Source organism: Mangifera indica, unplaced genomic scaffold (assembly GCF_011075055.1).
Source record: "Mangifera indica cultivar Alphonso unplaced genomic scaffold, CATAS_Mindica_2.1 Un_0048, whole genome shotgun sequence".
NCBI classification, from domain to species: Eukaryota; Viridiplantae; Streptophyta; class Magnoliopsida; order Sapindales; family Anacardiaceae; genus Mangifera; species Mangifera indica.
The window spans coordinates 33,887-51,848 of record NW_025401140.1 but is presented as its reverse complement, the minus strand read 5'-3'; the positions used below and the strand labels follow the sequence as shown (position 1 = coordinate 51,848).

General features: G+C 34.4%; 2 protein-coding genes and 1 pseudogene across 2 annotated transcripts; 1 reads left to right on the top strand and 2 right to left on the bottom strand.

Annotated features, from left to right (window-relative positions):
• Nucleotides 1-630: 630 nt before the first annotated feature.
• Nucleotides 631-1,605, bottom strand: LOC123206751 (annotated as a pseudogene).
• A 3,430-nt stretch (nucleotides 1,606-5,035) lies between these two features.
• Nucleotides 5,036-7,065, top strand: LOC123206747. Its single transcript, XM_044623972.1, has 3 exons — nucleotides 5,036-5,205; nucleotides 5,293-5,501; nucleotides 6,603-7,065. The coding sequence occupies exons 1-3, from the start codon at nucleotides 5,101-5,103 to the stop codon at nucleotides 6,886-6,888; spliced, it is 600 nt and encodes a 199-aa protein (XP_044479907.1). The 5' UTR covers nucleotides 5,036-5,100; the 3' UTR covers nucleotides 6,889-7,065.
• A 1,113-nt stretch (nucleotides 7,066-8,178) lies between these two features.
• Nucleotides 8,179-11,062, bottom strand: LOC123206749 (DNA-directed RNA polymerases II, IV and V subunit 12). The gene is made up of 3 exons (XM_044623975.1): nucleotides 10,905-11,062; nucleotides 10,715-10,807; nucleotides 8,179-8,490 (listed from the first exon to the last, which is right to left on the bottom strand). Exons 1-3 carry the CDS (start codon nucleotides 10,942-10,944, stop codon nucleotides 8,468-8,470), a joined length of 156 nt encoding a protein of 51 aa, XP_044479910.1. The 5' UTR covers nucleotides 10,945-11,062; the 3' UTR covers nucleotides 8,179-8,467.
• Nucleotides 11,063-17,962: the final 6,900 nt, after the last annotated feature.

Sequence of the window (17,962 nt, the reverse complement as noted above, 5' to 3'; positions counted from 1 at the left end):
TTCTCCGACGGCAGTTGATTCTAATGTTACCATGCAAGGATAGATGCTCTCGTTTGCTTTAACATGCCCTTCTGTGACAGGCGATTAGGTGAGGATAAGAATTTAGGATAACATCCCTTTTGTAACTACAGATCGATGTGAAAATTGAACAAGCTGCATATCCCAGATGGGAGCACATTGATGAAAACCAATCTTTGGAGAATTTAATTTGAAGGCCGCCTAACTTTTTACTACATAATTGTTTTCCCTTTTCAGTCGTTTACCCTCCCACTGGTTGTCAGGATTGTGCAGCCAAAAATATAATTAAAAAAAAATTGTATTCAATCCTGCAAAGATGATCAGTTGTAATTTAATTATATTCCCCAGTTGAATCTCCACGAGAATAAGTAATTTAACAGGGGATTTATTTGTAATTACATTATCCTGAATTCTTATATAAATATATTTCTTGTATTAATAGCTTGTTTGCTTAATATGTCTTTGTTTTGTGTAACTGATTTTTTTTTCGTTTCCTAACATTTAGTTATACTTTCATTGCACTCTATGACAGTTCTTAACAACCTGCATTTTATCATCGAAAAAAGTTGAGTCTTCCACACTTTAAACTATGGCATCTATTTATGATAATGAATTCAAGTTTTCTTGATACAATAATCTCTTTGTTGGGGCAATCTGGTACATCATAGAATTACAATATTACTTTAATGACAGTGTCGAAGAATCTAGTTGCGATCTTGAAGGAGAAGTTAAGAAAGGCCTTGGTGGGATTTGCAGCATGTCAAGATTGCTTTCCAACATATCTATCACTCTGCTCATTGTTGGCCTATCTGAGGGCTTAGTCTGTATGCACCACAAGCTCACTATCATCATCTTTCTTATATAATTTTTATCCTCTTCATTTGAAATGCCATCCAATCCAAGCTCTTCATCTTCTTCAAGGCGTTTGTAAATCCAATGTGGAAAGTATATTTCACTGCTATTATCAACTTGAACATTTTTATTTTGTCTTCCTCCAGTCATTTCTAAAACCATCATTCCATAACTATAAACATCTGACTTGTGAGAAACCTCTCCAAAGTTTCTTGAAAATACTTCAGGAGCAATATAACCGATAGTCCCCCGTGCAACTGCCATCGATACGATACTCTCTTTGTTGGGGCAAATTTTAGCTAAACCAAAATCGGAGATCTTTGGACAAAAATCTTAATCAAGAAGAATGTTATGAGGCTTTATGTCAAAGTGCAAAATTCTTGTGTTGCAACCACGATGTAAATACTCTAGCCCTCGAGCTATTCCCATTACAATTTGGTACAATAGTTCCCAATTTAATGGATTCTTTTCATATATGAACTTCTCTAGAGATCCATTCAACATAAACTCGTAAATAAGAGCTCTCCTATGACCTTCAAAACAATAGCCTAAAAGAGTGACTATGTTGACATGAGCAGTCTTACTAATGCTAGCAACCTCATTGATAAATTCTTCACCATTACCTTTAGACTCAGTCAAGACCTTCACTGCAACATAACGACCATCATGTAGTGTGCCTTTGTAAACACCTCCATATCCTCCTTGGCCTAGTTTATGTTTGAATGAATTGGTCATAATCTTAACATTAGAATAACTATATCTTTTAGGCGCAAGTGATCCGTGCTTCCTTAAAAATTGCTCAATGTTCTGGTGACTCTTACTTTTCTTGTTCCATAACATCATTGAAGTGTATGGTGACGATCTGTAGATGCAAAAGGCGACAGCTATCAACATTCCAGATATAACGATTGATATAGCTGCAATTAATTAAAGAAAAGGAGTCATTAGAACATATAGATCTGAATTTGTTTTGACAAATTTTAATGATTCAGAGATGATAATTCAATTTTTTGTATAGATTTTAGCATCTGCATCATATCTTAAACTATTGAGTTGAAGACAATGAGTGCCCCTGGAAAATTAATTCTCCAGATGAAGTCATGCTTCCTGGAAAACTAGAGTAGAGGCAAAGAGTAAGAAATGTTTTGGACTGGGCTTATATTTATATATAACAATGGATTTTTAGCCTGCATGCTTTGTAATTTTTGGGATTGGGATTTATCAGCATGCTCATTGCTAGGCTGGATTCACGCGAGTCGAGCTCCAGCTTGCTTGAGCTCGAGCTGGGCTCGATTTGTATATAACAAAGCTCGAGTTCGAGTTCGAGCTCGTGAAAGCCAAGCTTGCACTTGACTCGAATTCGGTTCGACTTGTTTTAAGTTCGAGTTTTTAACTATTTCGTTATTAAAACAACGTCATTTTAATACATATTAGTCAAAATGACGTCGTTTTGTATTAAAATTTTTAATTGAAAAATTTAACGAGTAGCTCGAGTTCGATCGAACTTATATAGGGTTGACTCGTTTCGCACTCATTCAAGCCGAGCTCGAATAGGGCCGGTTCAAATCCAACCCTACCCATTGCCCTATCGGTTGAACGATAACTCGATGTGATTTACTCAATTTAATAATAGGTAAATTTGGTCCACTAAACCCGGTCACAACTAAGGCTAGACTCAAGCCAAGTTAAGTTTGAATTTGGCTCGGCTTGAGTTTGGCGACAACTCCAAACTAAGCTCAGACTTGACTTAACTCAATATTGTAGACCCCCAAAACAATGTAGTTTTGATGTATATTGGTCAAAATAATGTTATGTTGACTGTTTTGATTCAAGGTCTTCCAAGGTCGTGAGTCTAACGAGTTAAACACCTATAAGCTTGAGCTCAAGCTTGACAGTACAATACTCTGTTAGCTTGGGTTTGAGTTCAAACTCATCTAAAGGGAGTTTGTTTCGAGCTAAATTAGCAATTAAACTCGAGCTAACTTGGCTCAAATCTAACCCTAACCACAACTCCTATTGGACTGGTTAAATTGGTTAGTTAGGGTTTTAAAACCATGAGAATAAGCAAAAAATTTAAAAAAATTAAAAAAAACAATACAATATTTGCTTAAAAAGGGATATTACCAATTCCAGTGCCAAGCATAAATCTCAATTTCCCATCCCCTGCAACAAGTTAATGGTTATATAGAATATAGATCAGTAAAAAGCTACAGATAAAATTGAGAACAAACCATTATGTAAAAAGCTGTAGCTTACGGTTGCCTGTTCTTTTTGTCCCAGAACAATAAAAATTTCCCATTCTATCAGTTTGGCATTGCCCTCCAGCGAAAAAACAATCAAAGCATTCATTTGTTACATCCACTTGAACAGAGAATAAACTCGTTAACAAATCAGAATATTCAACACTTTTTGGTGTCTTATTCACTTGGAAGTTAATAAGTGAGCACTGAGGTGGAGCATATTGAACATTATCAATTGGGTTTGTGTGATAGATATAAGAGTGCTGGGAGTTGTTGCAGGCACGACTGAAATTTTTTGGGATATTGTAATTGAGGGGGCATTCGTACAGGGATTGAATGAGGGGCACACGAAAAGAGAGAAAAGGATAGATGGGAAGAGTCAAATTTTTCAAGTAGTTGCGGCCGCAATTTTTCTTGAGGTTTCCAAAAAGTTACGGGTCCTTAATATTAATCATATTATCCTGTGAGATTGCTGAAACACTAAACCAATGTCCCTCCTTCCCAATCTGAATCTTTGGAAATCGTTCAGAGCAGTTATGCACAATCACCAACCCACAATCCGGATGCGACCGATTGGAGAAGGGGAAGCTGATATTGCCCAAGAAACCACAACGGAAACTTGGACATCTTGAATTCACCCCCTTCTCTTCTTCGGCAGGGCAAAAATGTATAAGGAAAGAGAGAACAAACAAAGTTATGTAAGAGAAGCGAGCCATTGCAGAATAAACTATGGCTATGCACTAACTTGGTTGATAATATAGAAGCTTGAGTTCCTGCAATCACTTTCTTTCCTGAAGAAAAGTTGCCAGTCTTTCCAGACACGCCAGTTGACTTGGAAATTGCATAGGGAAGACTTGAGAAAAAGAAGGAAACCAGCGCAATTAAGGTCGGACAAAGACTACTTTATCATTAATACCAAATCACTTAATCGCATCATGATACATCCATATTTGTACATATTTATATAAAAAAAAAAATATACATATAATTTTATTTCTTAACAAGTGCACTCATTGGTGGTGTTACTACAAGTAGAACCCACATTACAGTAAGTCACTCCAATCCATGAATTATAATGGTTATGTTCGATTAGAGTAACAGGCTAACAACGTCTTAACCACTCAAGTATATTTGGAAAAGGTCTATAATGTGGATGTGAGGCCCTGTCCCTCATATGAGATCAATGATGGGTTACAAGATAACCTACCTAAGCCCCATGCTGTCATCACAAATCTCTTTAAAAATTCACTTTTCGTATCTGTACTTCCAAAATTCGAGTAACCTCTAAATCGTCGCTATGCAACAAATATGGTGGTGTCAGGGAGAAGGACCAAAGTGTGAACTCCCCAGAAATTTGAGGAAAAACAGAATAAATCTTTGAAAGAGAGGAATGCACAAGTTGGGGCATTCTCAACTCTTGAATTCAAGAGACGGTGTTGTATGACAAAGAAAGGGCAGGAACCGATTTATAGGGACAACTATATTTAGAGAATAAATTACTGATAATTCTAATTATGTTTATTTAATAGATTAAATTTTCAAATTTTCTTAATGACCAAACCAAACTTCTAAATTATTTTATTAAAAAAACTAAACTTTTATTAATTACTAAAGATATCAAATTTACTTTAAAAATAAAACAAAACAAATAATTCTAATTATGATTATTCAATATTTTAATAAAATATATTAAAAGTTTTATTATTCTATAAAAAAATTGAAAATCCATTTTATTAATAAAAAATTTTTAAAAATTCTACCTTTTCAATAAAAAAATAGAAACATTTAATAAAAATAATTTTAATGATTTATTATTTAGAATTAGAAGAAAAAACCATAGAGGTATAGTGGTCACTGACACACCAAATCTAAACCTCCACAAATATCAAATTAAGACAATAATTAAAAGTCCGACCCAAACCCCGTTCAAACGGAAACAAATATCTGCAGAGCAGGATTCGAAAAAAGCTGTCTCAAAAAATAACAAAAAATGAAAAAATTCATGGGTATGTCAGTCTCCATTTTAGCTGTAGTTACTTTTCTGCATCTCTTAGCCTTCGTCTTCGCCGTCGGAGCGGAACGACGTCGCAGCACTGTAGTATCTCTTACATCTTTTTTCCTTTTTTTTTTTTAACGTTTTTCGAAAATAACATTTAAGTGATTATTTTTTTTGTTTTTGAAGGCTAAGGTGGTGTTGGATCGGTCCGATGAGCGGACTTACTGTGTGTACTCAACGGACGCGTCGACGGTGTACGGATTGACGGCGTTTGGTTTGCTATTGTTGAGTCAAGCTGTTTTGAACGGCGTTACGAGGTGTCTTTGCTTTGGAAAAGGCCTTGTTAGAGGCCGCTTATACACCACTTGCGCCGTTGTCTTCTTCGTCGTTTCCTGGTAAAATTACCTTTCTATCCCTCTCGACTGTACTATTCTGATTCATTCACGTATTAGCTGAATTCTAGTTTTGAATTTTTTATCACAAATTTTGGAATTGTAACTGAAAGCGTGGCAGGGTGATTTTGATGGAAAGTTGAAATTTGTGTACTTGTTTTAGCCAAGTGAAAACTGAGGGTGTTTTTGAGATGTTATCGGAAATCATCTGATGAAGGGTTACCGATAATTATAATTTTATATAAACATTTTTTTATTAATTTATTTGAAAAAACATACAGGACAATACGCACTAGGTTGTTTACTCTTCTTTTTTTTTTTTTAATATTTTAAAATAATTTAATCACATCTTATCACGACAATTCATATGAACAATAGATTGTATATAAGAGTTTATAACAAAATTAGTTAAATGCTAGCAATATATTTTAGGTTCAAGCACAAGTACAACTTTAACCGTTAACATAAGTGTGCAGATTTTTCATTGTATTATCATTGTTTCTCTCTTTAGTAAGTATCTTAATGTGGGAAAAATTGAATATATGTGGGTGGAGGTTTGAAAATTTGAACATGGTTACACTTTTTTTAGTAAGAAGAGTACTTTGCTTTTGGTTTATTTCTATTAACTTTCTTGGATCTCATTTTGTGGAATAGTGATTGTCTAGAAGGAAGAGAACATGGTTTACACTTGATTAAGGTTTCTGAAATAACAAGGGTTTTTTTTAAAAGAAGAATTGAATTGATCTTTTTGTGAATGTGAATGCCCTGTTGGAGTGTTTTGGAGATTATCGATGGTATATCTGGCTATTTCATCACACAAAATGGTTCTTTTTCAGTTGACATTGTGACACACCAAAGTACTGATTGATAAATCCTCATTGATTTTGGAGCTAGGCGGCTATGCAGTGTTTTTGTTGTAAATAGTTTTAGTTTGTGTTACCATTTAGATTTCATGATAAGATCAAAATGTCAAGTATGCCGGGTTTTACCCTATGAAAATGTTGTTTCTTTAGTTTTTTTTTTTTTTTTTGGCCACTTTGTGGAGTGTGTATGAAGTGACACTTACTCAAAAGCACTAACCAGAAGTTTGAACAATGACAACAGGGTTAGCTTTCTGGCAGCCGAAGCATGCTTATTGGCAGGGTCAGCGAGAAATGCATACCACACCAAATACCGTGGATTCTTTGTTGGAAATGACCTATCCTGTGCCACACTTCGCAAAGGTGTCTTCGCTGCAGCAGCAGCTTTAACATTGTTATCACTGCTAGCATCGATTTTGTATTACTGGGCTCACTCCAGGGCTGACACCGGTGGATGGCAGAAGCATCAAAATGAAGGCGTTGGCCTGACAACACAGCGTCACCACCCCGGTGAATTTGAGAAAGCTTAATTATGGTATGGGTAGATCAATTTTCCCCGTTTTGGTGATTGTGTTGAGAAAAAAAAAAAATGGGGAAAGATTAATTTCAACCGTATAGTATTCTACTGGATGGCTGCGTGATGTATATGTGTTGTGCTAGTGCTCAACTTTAGAAATGAAATAAGGTGTCCTGTATGAATTATTATATATTTGAGTAATGTTACATGTACGTAATTTTTGTATACAATTTAAGTATATAGATAATATATCATCATGTGATTGAGTATTATTTTATCTTTAATTCAAAATCATTCAATCACATTAACATGTTATTTATATACTCAAATTGTGTATCAAAAGTATATACGTATAATTGTAGTGTATATATTTTATCTATGGTTGGATTTGGTCTGGATTGAACTCAAATAAAAGCCTACTTAAGATTGATTCAAATATAAAAAAGTGAGGTTGAGCTTGACAAACTAAAACTTTTTTTTGGGTTAATTTTGACAAATTAAAACTTTAACTTGATTTTAAAACAATTTTATTTTAGATTTGAACCAAGTCTATTTAAACTAAATTTGTACTATAAAAACAAATCCAATATTTGGCTTGAATTTAATCCATTCAATCCAAGCTCAAATTTAAATTCATACTACTTGAATCAAACCTAATCTGAGTGTTATCTATTATGGATGAAATATATTGGGACTTGAATCTTATGTTACGACGAGAGATTTGAGGACTTGAATCTCATGACACAAGAAGAGATTGATAATGGATTAATTTCATTGAGGCACATTATTCAAGAAGTATTGCTAATTCCTTTGTATTATTAAAAATCATTTGTAATTTTTCAAAACCTTGTCGCAGTATAAAAGGAACTCACTGTAAATATGCAATATACCCTGAAAATAGTGAGAGTGAAACAAAAACAATTGAGAAAAATGTTTTTGAATTTATATTGATTGAATAAGTGTTTTTCCTTGGAGTAACTGATGCAAGATTTGATTTTTATTCTCAATGGTTAGTGCATACAAGTCATACACTCACTATTATCTTTAGAATACTATCATTTGTGCTCTTAAAATTGTACTCAAACTAGGGTGAGTTAAATTCAAACCAAAGATTGGTCTCGGTTTTACAGGATATTATACATTGAAAGAACTAATGAACGGGAAAAGAAAGAGAAGGAAGATGGGTTGAAGATTTCTGGATTTTGTGTGGATATAGGGTGATAGATGGATAGTGAAAGGAACTGAAAGAAAAGAAACGGCTAGAATGAGAGAGTAAGATGAATTCAATTGAGAGGAATGGAAATAACAAAAAAAACAATCATTTAAATAACTATGGTATACAATTGTAACACAAATAAATTTATGATAATGTTCCATTAACACCACATACTTTCATCACAAAACACACATACAACTAATTATATCGATCACCATCCAATTGGGTGAAAGTAAGTCTTAAATGATAGTAAGACCAAGCTTGTTCAAACACTATAGACATACAAACCAAGAGATCTCTGCAACTTCCAACAGGATGGTCGTACGCTTCAACACTTCAGGCCACAAGCATATACATGTCCACTCTCATCCATCGGCTAGCGTGCCTCATATTGGACAACTGCAATGACCAAAATGTTTAATGTTAAAAATCAAATGTTTGATCAATATGGAGTATAAAATGTAAAACATTTCAGTAAAAAGCACAACATATGTTGCACCAAAACATTAAGAGAGCTCACTCATTAATTACTTTTACAATCCCAGGCGCAAGGTATGGAAGTTGGATCCTATATCCAAATTTATATTATTTTGAACTCTTCAATCTCAAAAGCTAACTTTTGAGGTGTGATTTTTTCAAAATTCATATCATTTAATATCAAAGTAACCATTATGTCTCTTAATAGAAATTATATGGTGCGAGTGTTGACGTCAACATTGTAATGTTCGCCTAAGTCTAACAGGGAACTAGCACACAATCATCTCATATGGGCATCAGGGTTGTAGATTATGATGATATGTTACAATCTCAAGTGCAAAATATGAAATTTAGATCTATATCAAAAACTATGTGATTTTGATGTGGGGTTTTTATGATTTTGAGTTCCCTAAACTCAATAGCTAACTACTGGGGTGTAATTCTCCCAGGATTCATATCAATTACACATGACCAGGGTAAACATGAGAGACTATGGGTGAGAATTTCAGCAAAGCCTTCCAACATTAGAACCCCTCGATATACCAATTAGTAGAAGCCTTTTCTTAATGGGAAGAATGGCCAGTATAAATAAACATTCACACCCAAAAAAAAGAACAAGTCCACAGGCTATACTAGGGCTGGATTCGAGCCGAGCCAGCTCGAGCTCGAGATCGGCTCGGCTCAGTTCGAGCCTGAAACGAGCCGGGCTCTGCTCGGCTCGATCGAGCTTGAGCCGAGCTCGAGCTGGCTCGGGTTGGCTCGGCAATTTTTTTTTTTTAATTTTTTTATACGAAACGACGTCGTTTTGATCCATATATATATACAAAATGGTATCATTTTGATATGAAAAATGAGCCGAGCCGAAAATGAACTGAACTCAAGCCGAGCCGAGTTCAGCTCGAGCCGGCCATAAAAAAACTAAGCCGAGCCCGAGTTGGCTGCGAGCCGAGCTCGGCTCGGCTCGAATCCAGCCCTAGGCTATACATCATGGACCTGAAGTTTAAATATTATCACCCGGAAAATATACATAAAATGCAAAATATGCTTGCACCATAACTAGGCAACATACTATCATTTGTCCTTCCAACGCTTTTTATTCATAGTGCAAGCCAAGAATTTGAAGAACAAAGATATAGGCTCCAATCTCTTTCCAATGATACGAAATCTAAAGTTCGCAAATACTTCATTTTATCCTCATCCCATAAGACATACGCAAACACCCCAATCGATCTCTTCTCTATCACTATAAAGTTATCAACTAACTTCAGCTCAAGAAATATGTACATAACCATATCTCTTTAAAGCCCCATTCTAGCATTCATTAACTCGTTTAACAACATCAACCATTGACACAACAGATTGCATCTCCACTTGCACCAATAAAAGTATACAAAAAGGGAACCGATAGTCTACCATAAAAACACAAACAAAACTCAAAAATACATGAAAGGGCATAAAATTTACCCACCACAGAATTCCAATCACTAATAATGAAGAATAAGACCTATAAGAATAAAAGCAAACCAATTCAAATCAAACCATTTAATAACTATCAGACTTGATCCTTTAAAACCCTAAATAGGGCTAGACCCAAGCCAAGCCAACTTGGCTTGATGGAGCTCGGCTTGAGTTCGTTTGTATCGAGCTCAAACCTGAGTTTTTGGCTCAACTGGAAGCCAAACCGAGCTTGAACTAGAGGATGTTCAGTTTGGTCCAGATCACAACCATTCGGCTCTGATCAATTTGAGCTTTGTCATAGCTTGCATCAAGTTGAACTAAACAGTTGGCAAAACAATGTCATTTAGATAAGTATCAAAAGGATATTGTTTTAAGTGTGAAGTCGTTCAAGCTGAACTTGAAATTCCTTCAAGACCAGCTCAACAAACTCGTGCCACCCCTTTACCCGTTCAAGCTAAACTTGAAACAAGTCATGTTTGGACAGAACTCAGCTCAAATCCAACTTTAACGCTAATCAAGCTCATTACAAAAACTTCCAATCAAACTCCTTCATTCTGAGTCCACCTAAAACTTATCACAAAAACTTTCGGGATACAAAAATAAAAACCCTAAAACCTTAATTTATACTGACTGCCTCAAATAAGCTAAATTTCCATAACTATAAACGATTGAAGGCCATAACACTTACTGCGACGAGTACGCTTCTTGTACAAGATACGATAACCGCACTCGCGGCACTGAATCACATCACCTGGCTTGAGCGTGTTCTCCATTCCACAATCTACACAATAAAAAAAAAATTACCCTCTCCTCACCATCAAATTATGTTCATTAAAATCACAAAAAATTTTATATTTTCAATAAACTAAATACGGTACCTCCGCAAATGTAGCTGACGGGTTCTGGTTGGGGATCCATAGAGATTGCTCTGCGAGTTTTTGAGTCAAACGACTGAATTTTATAGGGTTTCAATGACTAAAAAGTAAAAACCCTGATTGATTCAGTCCAACAGGGTCAGCCGGTTTTTGTATGGGAAAAGGACTATATCCCACCGATCTAAAACCCATATATATGGGAGTTGAAAACCCAAACTCCTATTCATATCAAATTTCTGTTAATTTTTTTTGTTAAATAGAATTGTAAAATAGTTATTTTATTTTTTATATTAAAAGTTATAAAGTTTATTATTTTCGCTCCCCTAATGTTTTAGAAACTAATATTTCACTTTTATCTAAAGTTTTTAAACTTTAAAAAGTAATATTTTCACCCCCAAACCTAGGGTTTCCATATTTTTCAAAACTTAGTTGCTCCTCATAACTTTCAAAACAGTAGTTTTACCCTCGCTTTTCAACTTCATCTTTCAATGTCGTCTCCGACCTCCTTCTTCTCTTGGTACGACGGTTGTAGTGCAACAAAAAGATCTTCATCTCCTCGTCGCACAACCCAGATGACAAAGGATGACGCTTCATTGTCCTTCGTCACTTGTCGCATCATCCTTCGTTTATTTTTCCAAAACTGGACGACGAAGGTTCATCCTTTGTAGCCGGAGAAGGGAGATCGATGGAAAGCGTCAGTCATCGATGGTGGTCGGAGAAGGAAGCAAACCCTAGGGGTGAAATCTAAACTTTTCAAACTTGGAGGATGGGTTGAAATATTAGTTTTTAAAACCTGGGGGAAAATGATAAAATTTTGAAATTTTAAAGTTTATAGATAAAATGACAATTTTACCCTTGTCTTTAACTAAAAATTTGGACGGTAGTTTGGTCATGGGTAAGAGTTTGAGTTATTCATCTCCCGTGAGTGTGACTTTGAAATTAGGCTAAAATTTGGGCGGGAAATAGTCTTTTTCCCTTTTTGTATTTCTTGGCTCTATTAAAGTTCACACAGGTATTATTGCATACACAAACGTTAAGGAATTAGAAGTGAATTCAGAGGTGGCAAAGAGTCCAAGGCCAACCCACACAAAGCACGACCAGCACATTATGGGTCGAGCCAAGACCCGCAAATAAGGAGAGTTGTGACACAATTTGTTTTTTAACAAAATTAGTAATTTTAATAATTTTCATACAAATTAAAAAATTAAAAAAAATTTGACAAATTAGCTCATCGAAAAGCTCATGAAGGCATACCCCACAATACTTGGGTCATACCTCAAGCCTTAGTGTTGAGGTAGGTTAGCATGACTCCTTAGCACATGCCTTTTGGTAGAACTTGGCTAGACACGACCCCTGGCATGACGAACTATGCCAAATTAGGCACAACTGGACCCTTTGATGACTTTGGGTGGATTTGATATAAGTCAAACTGAGTCAGGGAATTATTCGAGTTTAGATCGAAGTCATAATATATAACTTGAATTTGAATTTATTCAAGCTAGTATATAATGTAATTGGAATACCATTAGCAAAGTAAACAATGTCATTGATAAAGTGAACAATATCAATGGTAAGATAAATAGTATTACCAAATGGACAAACAAATCAATCTAAACTAAACTACCAGGCTAGAGCTCCAACTCGAGATTGGTTATTTCAAATCGAATGATGAATTCGGTCAAGTTAGCTCAATTAGATCCACAACTACAAACATTTCTAACTAATAATACAAATTGTTGTAGCATTTTATAATTAGATCATTTGTAAATGAGAAAAAAAGTAAATAATTACATTACTCAATCTCAAATAAAGGAATTAGTAAAAAATGTTTGTATATTTACTTTTATTCAATGAAACGAGTTGTTATTCTTGAAATATTATGTGACGAATCTATGGTCCAATCTCATACTTCTTGATTTACCTAATCTCATACTTGTCACTTTATATAGATAAATTAGTAATAAATGTTTGTACATATACCCCTTATTGGTCATAATTTTTCTGTTATAGCGTGATGGTTTCCCTTGATACATATAATGACAATTAGGTTATTGTTTTAACTTTTTGGGAGTTCTTGTTTCCAAGAGGTGTTAGAATAAACAATTATGACAATGAGTCATTGTGACAATCCATTTGGGGTTTCATTGTTTGGCTAGTAGGTAGGGGCTCTATTTTGTGGTGGGGTTCAAGAGGCAATACCCTCTTTGTACAATTAACAGTTAGGGTGTTACTCACCAGACGCTAATAGTAGCTTAGGTTTATTCAATGAAGAATTGTTTTAGCATTTCTTTAAAGAATAAATATTCTAATAGAGTTTGGTTTAGTAATAAGAATTCTAATAAATTTTGGTTTAAGGATGATAATTGTCACGAGGGTGTTTCCTTAACACGCCAATGGCACTAAAACAACACCCATGATACAACCAAGCTCCCTTGAACTTGGTTCAATAATATTTCAACTCCACTTTAAGGTTTCACAATTAAAAGTGAGGAAAAACACTATAGTGTGCTACAGTGATTTATGCGTAACCGTGTCTTAGCAAATATCAAGTAAATAAAAAAAAACACAAAGAATTACGGGTAACCCTAACCTTTATTGATAAACTCAAAATCATTACTAACCACTCACTTGTATAAACTCACTCTTACAAGTTGTGTAACACCCTCAGGTAAGCTCAAGGTCATTTCAGTCCTTTTCCTAGTTTTAAATTGGGTGATTTCTTTAAATTTTAGTAGTACATGCTCGTGTGTAGAGATATACACGACCTTGTATGGTCAGTAGAAAGTCAAACATCTTGATCAGATTATAATCATAGCGAAACAAGAAATTGCCCTAGTTGTGCAACTAGATACACGATCGTGTATAATCCATACACGATCATGTATTGCTTCCAGAAATTAAAATAAAAATGTGATAACCCTAACTTTATCGCATTATCTTTTCCAACTACATAGGTAGAGAGTATTTTCGTTGCCTATGTAGTTGTCAATGATAATCAGAATTACCGTAGTTGTGCAAGAAAGGCTTTATCATCGAAATTCAAGTAAGTGGAACGACTTCCTTTGTTTGGTCATGTAAATCTTTGGGATTTTTTATTATATACATGATCTAGAGGTGTTTAGATATGGTAGTGATGATCTAGTTAATGAAATTGATGTTATATGCGAATATGAGGAATTGTATGCATGTCTAATCTTTTGATTATGTGAATGTTATATGTTTTGGCTTGATTGATGCTTTAGAGTCATGTATGTGTATTTTGATTAGATAAATTGCATGAATATCATGCTTAGGGTGTGTAGAGACTTTTGTGTATGCCTTAAAAGAAGTAAGCTTGTTGGATTTATGATAAAAAAAAGCATAAAAACCCTAAGGTACAATTTTCAAATCATGACACATGACCATGTATGGTCCCGTACACACTTGTGTCATTCCAAAAAAATTTGAAAGTTTGAAGATCCCACACTTGTTCTAAGTAAAGAAATTCATAGTCGTATAGTATGAGATACACGCCCATATATGGTTTTTCAAAAGTGGACGACGTGCACCAGAAGACATGTAGCTCGTACATGTGGATCCAAGTACACGTGAGTGTGAATAGGTTAACTCCCTATGTGCATCTGCTCTAAACACAATCATGTGTTAAATGTCACACACTTGTGTATATGGTTCCAGAGGTATATGGGCGTAGGTTGAGAAGCACACAACCATGTACCTCTAGACAAAGTCAAAAGATTATTATACCCTAGACTATGTGCATAAGAAGGGAGAGTTATATAAGAAGAATAATAAGCTAATAGAGGATAGAGAATTTAAGAAAAACATAGATAAGGTGCTCGACTATGTGGATGATGGCACAAACTCAAATTGAGTCAAATTCGAATCGAAGAGTTAATAACCTTAAGGCTAGTGTCACACAATTAGATAGTCACCAGTTATATGTGTAAGTGACGATATTTGTGAGAGTAATAGGGTTAGATACCAATTAGATGCATTATACACTCGGTGCCAATATGTATAGCCACTTAGTTCAGTTTAGGTATGCATGATAAGGATATGACAATTGGATATTCTTTATGTGATCAGTGGGATGTATCACATATGTACCTAAGGTAAGGGCCATCTTCAGATGGTTAGTCAACAGTTTCGATCAGCTTATATAGTAAAGGAATGAACTATTATCAAAAATTTTCTAGTGTGATCAGGGTGTCCTAGTTAGATAGCCTAATAGGTTGTTTGACATGTGTGAGAGACATCATAGTAGCTTTCACTAAGGCATCAGATATGCCAATTTTGGTTTAGGTCTTTGTAGTATTCGTGACTGATGTATGTCAGGGTACCAAGGTGTCGTAGTGTGATAATAATTAGCTTACAAATGAAACACAAGTTTTACCGCTAGATAGTTTAATAGCCATAGATGTCAAAAGGTCTCCATATATTGAGTTTTACTCACGCATTTCCTTTTTGTATGTTTTATAGATGGAGGTGAGTAGCGGGGCGAGTGGAGATTTAGCGGTCCAACAAGCAGCTTCACGAAGAGAGAGGCTTTTATTATATAGTTATCAGTCTTATTTTGATGATAACAAACTAATATGTCCTTAAGTATATTGACTAATAACTTTATTTGAGTGTGAGTTTAGATTACAAGGATTTAACTAATGCACTTGAAAGAGTGTCAAAATGAAGATGAAAGACAAGATTCAAGTGAAAAATTTTTGAAGATTTGAAGAAAAACTCAAGTTTAGGTAGATATATGTATAATCTTGAAGCATTTGTTTTTATTAAAATATTTATTTATATGTGATAACTCACTTAAAAATTTATTTTCATATCTTTCACATTTTGGGTTAAAATATTGTTTTTCAAACTTATTGGGTTAAGTCGAATTTTTACCAAAGTTTATTAACTCATTTAAAATAATGAAGTTGTGTGAACTACATTTTCATATCTCAAAGTTGGTTTTGAAAGAATTTTCAAAATTGGGTTAAATTATCACTTTTCAAAGTTTTAGAGGTTAAATTGTAATTTTTAAAAATTAGGGGGTAAATTATAATAAAATTTGGTTGACCGAATTTGACCAATCGAATTCTTCAATGGCAACTTTCAAATTATCTAGAAGCCATGCATTTTGACTTTCGAAAATTCGGTTGATCAAATTAAATCCGGTCAACTGAATTTTATGTTTTCTAGAAAATTAAAACGGCTAATTTTTGTGTACAACGATAACTTTCCTCGTTTTCCCCTATATAAACCTAATCAAATTCATTTGTAAAGGACTTTTGCCACCAAGAACTTTCATATATTTGAGAGCAAATTAATTTTGAGCTATTCGCTTGTAAATTCTCTTCTCTATTCAAAACCCTTACTCATATACTTTGTAATTTCATTTGCATTGGATTGTACTAAGCTTAAATTTTTATATACAATTTTCGAGAGAGATTATATTTCAAATCCATACTAAAATTCACACTATAAAAGAGTAAGGTTCACTCTTGTAGAGATTATAAATTTTTTAATGAGAAAAATTGAGTTCTAGCATTTGTAAAGATTAATAGCACCTTAGAAGCTATTTTGTTGTGAAGAAAAACTTGGTTCAGTTTTTATCAACTAATACTTAGTGTAATACTCCAAGGGAGATAACTTGGAGGAGTGGACATAGGTCGGGTTGTGTCGAATCACTATATATCGCGTTTTTTATTTTCTCTTCCCTTAAACTTATACTTTGTGTTATGTTTTTTTGATTGTATTGGTTATTTGAAATATTATTGTCATTCTCATAAATTGCATTAAAAATAGGCAACATTAATTGATTTGAACAAATTGGTTCAATTCTTTGATTTGGTAAAATTGTTTTAGATTGTCTAATTCACCCCTCTTCTTAAGTCATTCGATCCTTCAATATTTTTCATCACTACTAGTACTATTTTATTGTTGTTATTATTACTGTCAGTATTTTCAGACATTTGGGGTTTTATAAACATTGTTTAATAAAGCATTTTTATTGCATCACATTTTTACACGTTTTATAATTATGTTCATGCATTAAAGTTTTCAAATAATCTAATTGTGCATGTCTCTTATAGTATATTCTCATCAGGGATATTTACCTAGAGAGGAGTGTTACAGGTTGCCCTCGCATATTAATTCTCACACATATCATGTAGCTCATATATCTCATCTTTCTTCATTTACATGAATAAGCTTTCTATTTATATACAAAGGCCTACGCTTGGATAAGCTACAATCTAAAATTAAAAATCCAACCAATAATTCCATGGTTAGCTCCACAAATCATTCTAGCCCCATTTTAGCTCAATTCCTTAAGTCACAGTATTCAATCCCATAATTAGTTCTGGTATGATTGTAGTCCATTCCCTTGGTTTGCTACCATGATTTGCTTAGCCTTAATTGAGTCACAAATTAGATGACATAGTTGACTCATCTTTTTATGCTAATCCATCCTTCTAAGTGCCAACTTGAATTTTTTATGCAAGCCATGCAGCCAGGCTATTAAAACCCGATCTACCCTATTCTCACTTATCGCTGCTTGTTCTTTTGTTAACCCATCCGTTATGCCAACCGGCCTTGTTTTAGGTGCGTAATATCCCAATCTAGCACCCTAACATGCTCTGCTCCAAAGCATTCGCTTAAATAGGAAACAAAGAAGCACTTGGGAGATCAAGGAAGCTAGCTCTTATCCTTGGAATTGGAAGAAAATCATGAAGTCAAGGGAGTTCATGAAAAAAAGAATGAAGGTGATTATTGGTGATGGCAAATTTGCAATGCTTTGGAAGGATAATTGGCACCCTCTTGGACCACTAGTAGAGAAATATGAGAGTAGGATAACTCATGGTCTTGACCTTGATTTAAATTGCAAGGCGAATATGATTATTGAAGATAGCAATTGGCATTGGCCTTGGTTGAGTACAACAAAATATTCACATTACTTAAGGGAGGTGAAAGAGCTTTTAAACTTTCAACCCACGGGTAAGAAGGATAAGCTTTATTAGATTCCAAACAATAAGGGGAGATTCACAGTTAGTTTAGCTTGGGAAAAGTTG